Below are 14,718 nucleotides of genomic sequence, written 5' to 3'. Positions count from 1 at the left end.
GGCAAGAAAGAACTCAGTTCTGATTTCCTCTTCCAAGGGGCCCACGGCTCGCTGTTGTTGCAGGTGTGACTTCCCATGACTCTGTGGGCCACCTGGTGCGTCCCTCCATGTGGTGACCTCAGGGAGGAGCAAGGGCAGGGAGATTCTGTGTGTGTGTGTGTGTGTGTGTGTGTGTGATATTGGTGCTGCTGCTGGAAGATTGGGGTTATTTTTAATTCGTTGCTTTTTTGAACTGGTTAGGACTTGGAATTCAAAGAAATCAAGTCAGGTGGGAAAGGGTTAAGTAAGCCCTGCGGGGTCCTGCTGTGGACTGTGCTGGAGGAAGTGTGTTCTGACGAAAAGACACCCAGAGTAGGGAGAGGTGGGAGAGGATGTATGCCAGGCTGCTGGAGGCCCAGGCATGGTCTGTGCAAGTGGAGAAGTAGGAGGCAATTCTGAGTCCTCCTGGGAGCAGACTGTCATCAGGGGGCTGCAGAGATCCGAGGTGCAGAGAGCTCCACAAGGCAGGGGACCCCCTTGTTGGCCTAGTGCATACCTTGTTTATTTATTAATTTGGCGACTTTTTCTAAAGTGCTCACTAGCAGGTCTAACTTCACTCCAGGTACTAGGGTTATGATGGGAAAAATGAAGGACATCGTTACCTTCGTACTTAAGGAGACAGAAAAATAGGACCCTTAGGTAGGGTCAGAGTAGGGACATGGGCCCTTTAAAAATGAGGAGAAAGCCACCTTCAGAAATGCTCTGAGACAGTGAACAGCAGGCAGTCTGTGGTTTCCCTTCTGATGCTGTGCAGGTGAGACTGTGTACCCTGGTTCCTCCTTGTGCAGGTTGCCATGATTACCCAAATTTTCTTATTAGCCCACAGAAACCAAATCCCTAGCAACAAGCCAACCACTCAATCAGGTCCAGTCACCCTCAGAGGGAGGGGTACCTGGGCCCCAACCCTATAGAACAGGACCACTGCCCCATATTCAGTGGGTACCCAGCTCTGGGACTCACTCCCCCACCCCCAGCGTGGCTTTGACCACTTCCTTTTGCAAATAAACTTACTTTCACTTTGCATCATCTTCTGACTCTTCTTCCTCCTTTATGTTGGAGAGAGAGAAAGCCCAGGAAAGTTTGAGGGTGGGCTGGTGACCTCAGACCCCAAGCTGCAAGTGGGCTGCTCAGGGGAGGTAACATTTCAGCCCAGTTGGGATGATAGTGAGCCACACTGGGAGGGAGGCAGGAAGCAGCCTGGAGGAAGAGGGAATGGGCGAGCTCTGAGCCTGGCCAGGGAGGGCCCTGATGTGTGGGCACAGAGCAGAGGTTGGGAGTGTGGAACTGTGGAACTGTGCAGGGGAAGAGGTGGGGGAGAGAGGGCTGCAGAGCTGCAGCAGTGCTGGCTAGGAACTCTGGGAGGTGACAAGTGTGAACATCCATTGTGTCCATGGTGGAAAGTAGGAACTATTTTTTTTTTTTTGGCCCTGGGGATTGAACCCAGGGCTTTCATACTGGGCTATATCCCCAGCTCTTTCTATTTTCTGAGTTAGGGTCTCACTAAGTCACTAAGTTGTCCAGGCTGGGCTCAAACTGGCCAACCTCCAGCCTCAGCCTTCTTAAGTGCTGAGATTACAAGTGTGCACTGACTGTGCCCCACAAGGCAGGACTGTTTTGTTCCTGGGTGATGACTGTGTCTGTCATTGGATGTATGGTTCAGTGCATCTGGTGAGTTTGTGTGCACCAATGTGTGTGTCATGTAAATGTCTATGTATGTCTGTGTGTGTGTTCTATGTATTTGTTGGTGCTACTGTGTACTGTGTGCCTGTGTATGTTCATGTGCATGTGTATCTGAGTGATCATGGCTGATGTGTGTATTATGTGTCTATGTGTGTGCTTATGTGTTTGTGTCTTTTATGTGTGTGCCACTGTGTTGGTTTATGTTTTGTGTCTGTCCCTGGTAACATACAAGACAGTTATATCCCCAGGGGAAAATGAGCTCTGGGAAAGCTGGGAAGCCTGGCCTGGCTTTTAGGCCCGAAACAGACTGCGTCACTGGTGACATCACAGAGCAAAACCAGGAGCCTGGTAACTGTGGGCAGCCCAGGGGCCTCTCAGGCCAGGGCCAGCTGGAGGGCTCAGCACTGCCCAAGCCAACTCTCACCAACAGCAGGGGTACAGCGCACCAGGTTCAGTTTCAAATCATGAAACGCCACTTTGAAGTCCCTCGGAGAGAAGACTCCTCGACTGATGTGACCACCCTCAGTGTGACCAGCCCCGAGTCCATGGAGAGCAGTCTGAAAATGTGCTGGCCAGGTAGGGAAAAATAGAGGGCTGGAGTGCCAAGGAAGAATGCCCTGGGGGAGGTGCCAGATGGTCCCAGAAGCTGCCACTAAGGAGGTGTTAACCACACAGACTGGAAGAGGGCAAGGATATTGGTCTTTGTCAATTTGCCAACAACCTAGGCTGCAGGGAGTACAGGAAGAGGTCTTGGGAGTTGTGTGGATGAAAGTGTAAAATGTTAACTATCATGTATTTATCTTAATGTGTATTTGAAAAAAACAATGTGTCAGTGCTATGGCTCCAGCTGTGACAACAATCCCCTTATAATACACTGAGATCTGAAGGCCTCAGGATGTCTCCATGGCCAGCCCGTCACGGTAACACTGCTCTTGGGCCTGAGTGGCTGCATCAGGCATTTCTACTGTCTGTGCCTTGGTTTCCTCATTTGTTGAATGGGAATCAAAACTGTGAGACTTTACAGCTGTTTTGAATATTAAGACTTAAAACATGGTGTGTCCTTACATGGTGAGAGGGACACAATAAGTATTCCAGTAGAAGGCGAGATCCCCCCAGGTAAGACAGACCCATTATAAATGATGTGGGGAAGGTGTGGTGGGCAGCTTTGCCCTGTGTACAGTGGGCATGGAGCAGGTGTTTATGTACACGGCCTCCAGCAGCTGTGCGTGTCTGCTCTGGAGAACTGTGACGTGTGTACCTTTATGGACCCAACACAGCCACAGCCCACAGTGCCTGGTGCAGGAATAGGCATGGCAGCCCGTTCTGTCTCTGTAGCTTTGCCTTCTCTACAGTGTCACCTTGCTGGCAGCTGTCCTGTGTGATTTTTTCACTCTGGCTCCTCTATCAAATGCTGGGTTGCACACACCCCCAGTCACCTTGGTTTACTTATGAGTGGGATCACATGGTGTCCAGAGCACCCTATCCTATGAGCGCTGTACCGCTACCTCTCTATTCCCCCTTTGGTGGCCTCTGGGGGCTCAATCAAGTTTTTGAGTGGCAACATACACCACTGCCTTTGATCATCTGCGGGCTGGGCACCGTCATCTCAATGTCAGCAGAAAATGGTCAAAGGCAGGTGGTGTCCCAGGGGCCCCTCCGCCCCAGAGACTCCTGGAGGTAGGTTACACTCTGTCCCTATCCATGAAGGGCACTGACGCTGATGTCCTTGGGCTCCACAGGAACCACCGAGGGACCGGCGCTGGCTGGCGAGGACCGCCAGTCCCCGAGGACACATTGGCACTTCTCACTGGGCTGGAGCCCCTCCTCACCCTCGTCCGAATCCTCGTCCTCTTATCGCTCCTACTCTCAGCGCCCTTCCTACCGCTTGGGTCCGCGTGGGGACCCGGACCCTGGCCCGCGGAGTGTGCCCGCGCTGTACACCCGCGTGCAGACAGTGCGCGGCGTGCCCGTGGCCTGGGAGACTGAGGCGGGCTTCGCTCCGGTCAGCAGCCGGCCGCGCGTTCGCGAGGCACAGTTCCTCAACCGGCAGCGGTGGCGGGGCTCCTCCTTCGAGGTGGCCTCCAATACAGACCTGCGCGGGGACCTGGAAGTCTGCGGCGGCGAGCGTGAAGCGGAACCCGAGGAGGACTCGGGGCGAGAGGACGATGAGCTGGAGCAGGAGCCGCGCGCTCCGCCGGACTCCCTGGTCACCACCAGACACGGGCTGCGCTGTGTCGCCTGTTGCCGCGTCTTCCCATCGCTGCCTGCCCTCCTGGAGCACGCGCAGCACGGCGTCCGCGAGGGCTGCAGCTGCCAGATCTTTTTCGAGGAGATGCTGGAGAAGGGGCTAGAGCGGGGCCAGGCGCAGGACCCGGAGCCGGAGCCGGAGCCAGAGGGCGAGGAGCCGAGCCACGAAGAGGGCGGCGAGCACCGTGCCAGGCCCCGTGGTGAAGACCCTGGGTCACGCCAGCAGCAGCAATGAAGTACAGGGGAGACGCCCCTAGCCCTCCATCCCGCCCCTTCCAGCCAGCAGCATCAGAGCCAGAGCGCAGCGGAATGGAGCCCCTTCACGGGCTCAGCTTTTCAAAACCCAAGTGCGAAGAAGTGCGCTTGGAGTGTTTGCGATGGTGCGGGATCCGAGATCTGCGCACAAGCCACAGGAACTTCTTATTTTGTAGGGGGCTCCGCAGGTCCCGCTTGCTGTACAAGATGTGGATCCCAGACGAACCCACTGGACATGAAGCTTTAGCCCTATTTTTACATTGTTAGGAGTTTGTCATTTGCCTGGGTTCTGTATTTTACGTTATTGTGATTAAACTTGCAGTGACTCCTTGAACCATGCTCTCAGGTGGCACCCATAGAAGTGGCTGTTTCTGTAGGTGACAAAGTGGCACAGATGAGGGGAGGAAGGCAGCTTCGCAGGGGGAGATGGGGCTGGGGAAGTCCTGATCTGAGTTCCTGCGTGTCAACTACAGGCCTTTAAATGTTGCCACGGAATGTGTCTTCACTCTCCTGTCCGCTCCCACTGAAGCCAAGTGCATTCGTTTAAGAGATGATATCCGCTCTGGCTCACTGTGTTAGGAACGCCTGCCAGTGGTGTGGAAAAGCCTTTATCCCAAATGCTTGTGAATAGAGGACTCTTGGATTTTTTGAGACATTGGAATATTTGCATATAAATAATGAGATATCTCAGGGATGGGGGACCCAAGTCTAAACACAAAATTCATTCATGTTTCATGTGCACCTTTACACATTCTCCTAAAGGTAATTTTATTTTTAGTTCACCTGTGTTTTGACTGTGACTGCACAAAGGATTTTGGAACATTTTGGATTTTTGGATTAGGGATGGTCACCCTGTACACCAAACTCCATTATTCCAGGGACAGAAAGAATAGACACAAGGCGGGGGTGGACCACATAAAATAGGATGGGGGCACCCAGAAGAGTCCCCCACACACAGGCTGTTGGATCAGGATGAAAAACTCCCCCAAAGGCAATGGTCATGGTGCTTGGAGGACAGGTAGGCCATGGGAAAGGAGTTTCTCAGGGACAGGACTCCTGATGTTACAGGTGAATGGTTCTTTGTTGGGAAATGTTCTCCATCCACTAGGTACCATTCCCTCCCTCTGCAGTTGTGATAATCAAAAATGTCTCCAGGCACTATCAGCTGTCCCCTGCGTAAAAATTGTCCTTGAGAGAGAACCAATGGGACCTTAGAAAAGGGAACAAAACATGACATTTGGGGACTTGCCAGCCACTTGACCTGGCTACAGTGCTGGAAGTGTTTATTTCTCCAAACACTCTAAATAAAGATTTAGCACTCACCCTGTGTCAGGCACTGCCCTGGAATAAAATGTGAACAAAGGATGGAAAGCTGATGTGGATGCTGCACAGTGAGCTTGGGAACCTTTTTCATGACCTACAGCTTTTGCTACTGTTTCTGTTGCCTTCTGTGTGCTCTCCCTTAAGTGGAACACAACCTTCTGTCTTCCTTTGGCTGACCTTGTATTCTTCTGGTGTTTCAGCTTAAATGTCACTTTTCCAAAGGGCCTTCCTGGTCAGGCTGCCTTAGCATAGTGTGTGCGGCTGGTGCTGAGAAGTGACAAGACAGGTTGACACTGTAGAAAGCTCTCTCCAGTGGGGTATGGATTGGGATAGTAGCAGGAGAAGGAATTGGAGAGACCATTAGGAGCCTCCTGCAGAAGTCCAGGCCAGGAAAGGTGGTGACACCAACAAGGTAGTAGTAGGCCAAGTAGGGCTTTGGACCTTGAAACCCATCCCCCATGACAAGGAACTCTTGAGAGATTTTAAGCAAGTTGGAGTTGCATTTGTGAAAGATCACCCTGGTGAACAAAGTAAAGGATGAATGAGAGCCAGCATTACTGTAACAAGGTAAACAGCTGGCAGTAGGAGGGACATGAGGGAAACTTAGATGACTGAAACTATGGAGCATGGCTAATGTTTGATGAAGGTGGCAAGAGTAAGCTGTCCAGAACAACTGCCAGGTATTTGGGGGTGGCTGGTGAATGCTGGTACCATTTTCAAATAATGGAATGGGAAGGAGAGAATAAGAGAGGGGAGAAGGAGAAAGAGAAGGAGCAAACACTGGCTGGGATGCTAAGTCTACTTTTTTTTTTTTTTTGGTACCAGGGATCGAACTCGGGTCCTTGTGCTTGCGCAGCAGGCGGCGAAACCACTGAGCTAAATCCCCAGCCCAACTTTTGAACAAGCTGAGTTTGAGACAGGAACATCTGGAAGGGAACTGGTTCAAAAGTTGTGGCTCTTGGAAGCACGGCAATGAGGATGGAGACCTTAGCTGAGGCCCAGGGCATCCCATAGGCCTTGTCTTGGTCACTTCCCACCTTCTGGTCCAGGTGCATCAGGAAGCCATTAGTCAGCTTAGAATGCACATCAGCTGCAAGGACGATAGCAGTCTTGTGAAGGGGCAGCCAAGACCAGAGGCTTTCTTAATTTACCATGAAATGGGCTGGAAGATTTAGAGGGAGAAAAAGGAGCCCGACTTTGTCAAACTCTTCTTTGAAGAGTTGAGGGGCACTGAAGGGGCTCAGTAGGCAGGTTGAATCCAAAGACAATCTAAGGGACATGGAGGCTGCTGAGCCAGAGAGGGAGAATGTTTAAATGTTGATTAAAATATTGAATATTGATTTTAAAAATTAGTGGGTGAAGAAACTCACATGAGGCATAGTAGCTACTAAGGTCTGAAATTTCAGCCTTTAAAAGACAAATATACTTATATACTAAACTCTGATACCCTAGTAGTTAAGCATTATTTTAAACAATTTATAAATTAAATCATGTGTGCACCTTACAATCCAATGAGCTGTGGATCCTATTGTTATCCTGTTTTATTAGTGCATGAGCTGACACCTGCCAAGGTCATATGCCTGGCTCACACCCAAACAGCCTGGGCACAAACCTATGTTCTAGCCACCACACGACACTGAGACTCAAATTTTCACGTAAAGATAGATGTACACAGAAAAACAAACATTTCAATCCACAGGCTGTGTTTTCTTTAGATTAAGTAGCAGCAGTTGGAGATCATGGAAAAGATGATGGATAATTAGGACAAGTAAAGGATGATATCAACCTGGTAAACAAACTTTTGAAGGATGACTTCAGCTGGTATGGGTGGGAGAGGAGAGGATAAAGTAGCAACTTGTTCTTAAAATACAACTGTAACTCAACAAAGTTATTTATTCATTTGTAGTTTAAACATAATTGCTTTGCAGACAAATGGGACTTCTGCAGATAAATACCAGGGTAAGGGAAACACTTTTAGGGGATTCAAGGGACCCCAGATATTTTAGATCATAAACCACCTTAAACCTTTACTTTCCCAAACCATAGGAAAAGAGTTTGTTTTATGAAACTTACATAAACCAAATTACGAAATGCAACAAAGATGGCACTATAAAAAGACTCATTAATCTTTTTTATAAACACAGAATAATAAGCAAATTTAAAAGAATGTGAAAAGAGTAATTCACTAGGACTGAGTTTGGGTCATCACTTGACCAAGGATAGTGAGAAATTAATACTTCATATTGAAAGATCAAACATGATTATCTTAATAAAATATTAAAAGGACATGCTAATATGAAACACTCATATAGTTATGGTCAGTTGCTTTTGAAATAAAGGTACTGAGATAATTCAATAGGGGAAAGAATAATGTTATCAGCAAACAGTACTGGAACAATTGGATATCTTCATGCAAAATAATGGTGTTGTATCACTACTTCACATCATATATAAAAATTAACACAAAATTGAAAAGACCTCAATTTAAGAGCTAACACTGTAAAATTCTTAAAGGAAATACAAGTATACATTCCAAGAATGAAAACAGGTTGATGCAAAAAGCTGCACATGAATATTCATAGCAACAGCATTCATAATATAAAAACATGAAAATAACCTACATGTCTATCAAACGAGGAACAGGTAGGGCCAGGGATTTAGCTCAGTGGTTCCACTGCCTGCCTCACAAACACAAGGTCCTGAGTTTCGATCCTCGGTACCAAAAAAAGAAACAAACAAAACAAATGAGGAACAGGTAAAATGTGGTGTATTTCCATACAATGGAATATTATTCAGCTATAGAAAAAAGTGATCCATGCTACAAATGAATGAACCTTGAAAATATACCAAGTGAAAGAAGCTAGACACAAAAGGTTATGCCATATATGATTCTATGTATTTTGAACAATCAAATAGGTAAATTTATAGAGACACAAAGCAGATTAATGGTTGCTATAGTTCAGGGCTCAGGGAGGGATCCATGAACTTGTAGGGAACACATGCAAAGCAGAGCACTAGGTAAACAAATACTCAGGCAAATAAAGAAAATGCAATGAAATGTCCAAGTGATTATCTCTAGTTAGTAATTATTGATCCTTTCCCCCTCTAGTTCATATTATTTTATGAGGCATCTGTACTAGCAAGTATGACTTCTAGAATAAGAGGCAGTAAAACATTTAATTGTAACAATATGACAGTTTGAAGTAACTTTAGAGGCCTTCCTTCAAATCTGTGGTCTACAGACCACACTATGGTCCAGCTCTAACCATCTTATTCCTTGGTCCTTTAAAATTAAGTTAGCTTTAATTAATTTTTTAAATTAATTTCATGGGTACATTTTAGGTATACAATATAATGACATTCATCATTGGAAATTTGCACCTTTATATAATCTCTCTTGGTTCTTATTTTTTCCCCATTCCCCTGCCCTCCCTTTAAGCCCTCCATCCTTCACAACTTAAAAAGAATGTTTCCATTTTATCATTTTCTCATATTAATTCCATTCTCTTCTTTCCTTTCCCCTACTCCTCCCACTTCCCCTCCCCTTTGCCCCTTTTCTTCCTATTTCACAGTATCTATTATATCTTTTAGCCCTTATTTACACTTTCAGTTTCTCACACTAGAGAAACTTCGGTATTTACACATGTGTGTCCTATTTATTTCACTTAAGAGTATCACCTCAATGTGCACCCATTTAGCTATAAATGTCTAATTTCTCATTTTTTTATGACTGAGTGGTACCACATTTTATAAACAAATCACATTTTCTTTATCCAGTCTCCAGTTGATGGGCAACTGGGTTGCTTCCAAGTGTTAGCAATTACAAATTGTGCTGCTATGAGCATGGGTGCACATATATCACTGTGGTTTGATTCTTTTAATTCTTTGGGGAAGATACCAGCAGGGGAATAGCTGGGTCAAATGAGACTTCCAGTCCTAGTTCTATGAGGTAACTCCATACTGATTTCCACAGTGATTGCACCAGTCTACACTCCCACCAGCAGTGGAGCAGGGTTCCTCTTTCCCCACAGCCCCTCCAGCATTTATTATTCGTTGATTTCATGATGGCAGCCATTCTTTCTGGGGTGAGGTGGAATCTCAGTGTTGTTTTCATTTGCATCTCTCAAATGACCAGTGATGTTGAGCATTTTTTCATGTATTTATTTGCTATTTCTACTTCTTTGTCTGAGAAATGTCTGTTCATTTCAGATGCCCATTTTTGGATTGGGTCTTTAAATTAAGGAGGTCTGATCTTTTCAAGTTCTTTATAGATTCGAGATAGTAGACCTTTGTCTGAGGAAGAGCAGGTGAAGATTTTTTCCCACCTTGTGGGTTGTCTCTTCACACTGCTGGTGGTTTCTCTTGCTATGCAGAAGCTTTTTAATAAGAAGAGATCCCATTTGTTAATTGTTTGTGCTAGTTCACGGGCAACTGAGATTTTGTTCATAAAATCTTTTCCTACACCGATGTCTACAAGGGTTTTACCTAACCTCTGTTCCAACTGGTTCAGAGTTTCTATTTTAATATTTAGATCTTTAATCCATTTTGATTTTAGTTTAGTACATGGTGAGAGAATAGGACTAGTTTTAATCTTTGGCAAGTTGAAACCCAATTTTTCCAGCACCATTTATTCAAGAGGCTATCTTTCCTCCAGGGAGGGTGTTTGGCTCCTTTATCGAAGATGACAAGGCTGAGTGTGTCTGGCGTTGTTTCTGCATCTTCTAATCTGTTCCACTGGTCCTCAGGTCTGTTTCTTTGCCAGTACCATGCTGTTTTATCACAGTAGCTTTGTAGTATAGTTGCAGGTTGGGGATTGTGATACCCCCTGCCATGTCTCTGTTACCTAGAATTGCTTTTGCTATTCTGGGTCTCTTCTTGTTCCAAATGAATTTTTGGATTGTTTTCTCAAAGTCCATGAAGTATGCTGCTGGGATCTCAATTGAAATTGCATTAAATCTATATAGCAGTTTTGGAAGTATGACCATTTTCACTATATTAATCCTTCCTACCCAGGAGCAGGGGATGTCTGTCCATTTTCTGATATCATCTTCAATCTCTCTTTTCAGAGTGCCATAGTTTTCAGAGAAGAGGTCTTTGATTTCTTTCTTTAGGATGATTCTGAGGTATTTCAGTTTTTTGGATGCTATTGTGAAAGGAATTATTTGCCCTATTTCTCTCTCAGTGGGTCTGTCATTGATGTAGAGCAAAGCTATTGATTTTTGTGTGTTGAGCTTGTAACCAGCTACTTGACTGAATTTGGTCATTAAGTCCAGAAGACTTTTGGTGGAGTTCTTGGGGTCTTCTATATAGAGTATCATGTCATCTGCAAATAATGACAATTTGACTTCTTCATTACCTATCTTTGTTCCTTTTATTTCTTTCTCTTGTCTAATTGCAGTGCCTAATGTTTCCAGAACTATATTGAACAAGAGTGGTGATAGTGGACATCCTTGTCTTGTTCCTGATTTTAGTGTGAAGGATTTCAGTTTTTGACCATTTAGTATGATATTGGCTGTCGGTTTTTCATAGATGGCTTCTATTAGTTTGAGGTAGAGACCATTTATTCCAATTTTTTGTAGGGTTTTTATCATAAATGCATGTTGGATTTTGTCAAGTGCTTTTTCTGCATCTATGGAGATAATCATATGGTTTTTGTCCTTGAATCTATTGATACAGTGTATTACATTGATTGATTTGCATATATTGAACCATCCCTGCATCCCTGGGATGAATCCCACTTGATCAGAGTGCATGATCTTCTTGATGATCTTCTGCATTCTGTTTGCCATTATCTTATTAAGGATTTTTGCACATATGTTCATTAGTGAGATTGGCCTATAGTTCTCTTTCTCAGTTAGGTCTTTCTCTGCTTTAGGGATCAAGGTGATGCTTGCTTCCAGGAATGAATTTGGGAGTATTGCTTCCCTTTCAATTTCATTGAAGAGTTTAAACAGTAGTGGCAGCAGTTCTTCTCTAAATGTCTTGTAGAATTCAGCAGTGAACCCATCAGGGCCCAGGCTTTTCTTAGGTGATAAGTTTTTAATTACCTTTTCAATTTCAGTGGTTGATATTGGGTTGTTCAGAATTTTTAGGTCTTCTTCATTCAACTTTGGTAATTCCTATGTATCTAGGAATCTGTCCATTTCTTCTGTGTTGTCCATCTTATTGGCGTATAGGTTCTGGAAGTAGGTATTGATGATCATCTGGATTTCTGCTAGGCCTGTTGTCATTTCACCCTTTTCATTCCTAATTGCATGGATTTGGGCCTTTTCTTTCCTTTTTCTGACAAGGTTGGGTAAAGGTTTGTCAATTTTGTTGATTTTTTCGAAGAACCAACTCTTGGCTTCATTGATTTTTTGTATTGTTCTCTTAGTCTCCATTTCATTGATTTCTCCTCTGATCTTTATAATTTCCTCCCTTGTATGAGCTTTGGGGTTGTCCTGCTCTTCTTTCTCTAGAAGCTTGAGGTGCAGCATCAGGTTGTTTAATTGGGCTCCTTCTGTTTTCCTAATATGCATATTCACTGCTATGAATTTCCTTGTAAGACTGCTTTCATTGTGTCCCATAGATTCCGATATGTTGTATTGTCATTGTCATTTAATTGAAGGAACTGTCTGATTTCTTCTTTAATTTCCTCTGTGACCCATTGGTTATTCAGAAGTGTGTTGTTCAATTTCCATGTGTTTATGAAATTTTTTGAGTTTCTTTTGCTATGGATCTCCAATTTCATGGCACTATGGTCTGATAATATACAGGGGATAACTTCAATTCCTTTGCACTTACTTAAACATGTTCTATGTGTGAGTATGTGGTCTATTTTGGAGAATGACCCATGTGCAGCTAAGAAGAATGTGTATTCTGATTTTGTGGGGTGGAAGACTCTCTAAACATCTGTTAAGTTCATTTGTTCAAGAGTTCGATTGAGTTCTAGTATTTCATTACTTATTTTTAGTGTAGTTGATCTATCTATTTGTGACAGTGGGGTGTTGAGGTCCCCCATTACAATTGTATTAGTGCATATATGACTTTTCATGTCCATTAGTATTTGTTTTATATAGTTGGGTGCACTAGTGTTTGGTGCATAGATATTTAGGATTGTCATCTCTTCCTCTTGGATTCTTCCCTTTACAAGGATGTAGTGTCCTTCTTCATCTCTCTTAATCAGTGTTGGTTTGAAATCTACTTGATCTGCAAAGAGGATAGCTACTCCTGCTTTTTTTTGGGTTCCTGTGGCATGGCGTATTGTTTTCCACCCTTTAACTTTCAGTCTATGAGTTTCCTTTTGAATGAAGTGTGTTTCTTGTATGCAGCATATTGTTGGATTTTGCTTCTTGACCCATTCTGCCAGTCTATTTCTTTTGATTGGTGAATTGAGACCATTAACGTTGTTGGTTATAACTGAAACATATTGACTTGTCATTGCCATGACTTTTTCTTTTTGTTGGGTTCTCCCCCTTTACATTGAATTTCTTGTCATGCCAGATGGATTCATTCTGCTTTGCTTCCTGGGGTTGTGATCCTCAGTATCTGTTCCTAGGATATTGTGTAAAATTCTTTGGAGTGCTGGTTTGGTATTCACGAAGTTCCTAAGATGCTCTTTGTCATGAAAGTATCTTATTTCTCTATCCATTTTGAAAGATAGTTTCGCAGGGTACATCAATCTGGGTTGGAGGCTGTTTTCTTTTAGGGCTTGGAGTATGTCACTCCAAGCTCTTCTTGCCTTGATGGTTTGTGTTGAGAAGTCTGCTGTGATTCTGATGGGCTTTCCTTTATATGTGATTTGTTTCTTTTCTCTAACTGCTTGTAGAACTTTGTTCTTCTGTTGTGTTTCTGGAATCTTAACAATTATATGCCTATGTGTAGATTATTTTTGATCAAGGCTATTTGGAGTCCTATATGCCTCACTTATCTGTATGTCAAGTCCTTTTCTCCTGCTTGGGAAGTTTTCTGCCATTATTTCTGTGAAGAGGTTTTTTTATGTCATCTGAACTCTCTCCTGTTTCTTCATTGATCCCAATCAGTCTTATGTTATTCTTCTTTGCATCATCTAGCAGCTGCTGGATTGATTTCTCATGTTCCCTTATAATTTTGAAGCAATTTTTCTTTTCCTGGTCACTAATTGCAATCCTATCTTGTATATCTGAAATTCTGTCCTCACATTGGCTCATTCTGCTGTGTAGACTTTCAATGGAGTTTTTCATGTCCTGGAAATCTATTTGCATCTGTTTTATGGATTCCATTTGTTTCTTATGTTGGGATTCCATCATGTTCCTCAGCTCCTCTCTAGATTTATTAATCATGTCTTGCACTAGGGGTACAATTTCTCCTGTTATCTGAGAAATTATTTCTGATTTCATTTTTTCCAGATCCCCTTTTGTTGGCAGTTCAGTGGGTCCAGGTGGTTGAGTATCAGAGTGTTCCATCTCATTTCCCTTTGGGGTTGCTGTAGGTGATCTGCAAGTCTGGTTTTGAGACTTATTTACATGTTTCCTCATTTCGACTGGGGCAGGGGGCTATTACAGCCTGCATGGATTACCTCCTCTGAGCTGGGTGAGGTGGAACAGGGGCCGGGAGCAGCGGTAGGGATGGTGACCCAAAAGCCCTTTCCTGTGGGCTGGGAGCAGCTGGAGGGATGGTGGCCAGGAAACCCCTTCCTCCTGACCAGGAGCAGTGGGATGGTGGCTCAGAAGCCCCTCCCTCTGGGCTGGGAGCGGTGGGAGGGATGGTGGCCCAGAAGCCCCTTCCTCTGGGCTGGGAGCAGCGGGAGGGATGGTGACCGGGAAGCCCCTTTCTCTGGACCAGGAGCAGTGGGATGACGGCTCAGAAGCCCCTACCTCTGGGCCGGGAACAGTGGGACTCAGTACCTTGGTCTGGTGGTCTGGTGTCCTCTGTGTCTTTGTAGTGTGGAATCAGGTGGCTTCCTGTCTGCAGCAGGGTGATTAGGTGTCTTCCGCGTGACTCAGGACCTCGGTAGGGTGTGCACAGACCTGCCTGTCTGCAGCGGGGTGATTCTGCATCTTCTGCATAACTCACGACCTCGGTAGGGCGTGTACAGACTTGCCTGTCTGCAGTGGGCTGATTCGGCGTGTTCTGTGCGACTCAGGACCTTGGTAGGACATAGGCAGACCTGCTTGTCTGCAGCGGGGTGATTCAGCATCTTCCGCGTGACTCAGG

General features: G+C 44.9%; 1 protein-coding gene across 1 annotated transcript; it reads left to right on the top strand.

Annotated features, from left to right (window-relative positions):
• The first annotated feature begins 1,123 nt into the window (after positions 1-1,123).
• On the top strand, positions 1,124-5,711 carry Fam170b (family with sequence similarity 170 member B). The gene is made up of 2 exons (XM_004921226.4): positions 1,124-2,295; positions 3,459-5,711. Exons 1-2 carry the CDS (start codon positions 1,974-1,976, stop codon positions 4,199-4,201), a joined length of 1,065 nt encoding a protein of 354 aa, XP_004921283.3. The 5' UTR covers positions 1,124-1,973; the 3' UTR covers positions 4,202-5,711.
• The last annotated feature ends 9,007 nt before the right edge of the window (positions 5,712-14,718 follow it).

The sequence above is a fragment of the Heterocephalus glaber genome, unplaced genomic scaffold (genome assembly GCF_053883595.1).
Source record: "Heterocephalus glaber isolate CG9 unplaced genomic scaffold, H.glaber_assembly_v1.0 deba00001150, whole genome shotgun sequence".
NCBI classification, from domain to species: Eukaryota; Metazoa; Chordata; class Mammalia; order Rodentia; family Bathyergidae; genus Heterocephalus; species Heterocephalus glaber.
Note: the sequence above shows the minus strand (reverse complement) of the source record. Positions and strands in the feature narration are given on the sequence as shown.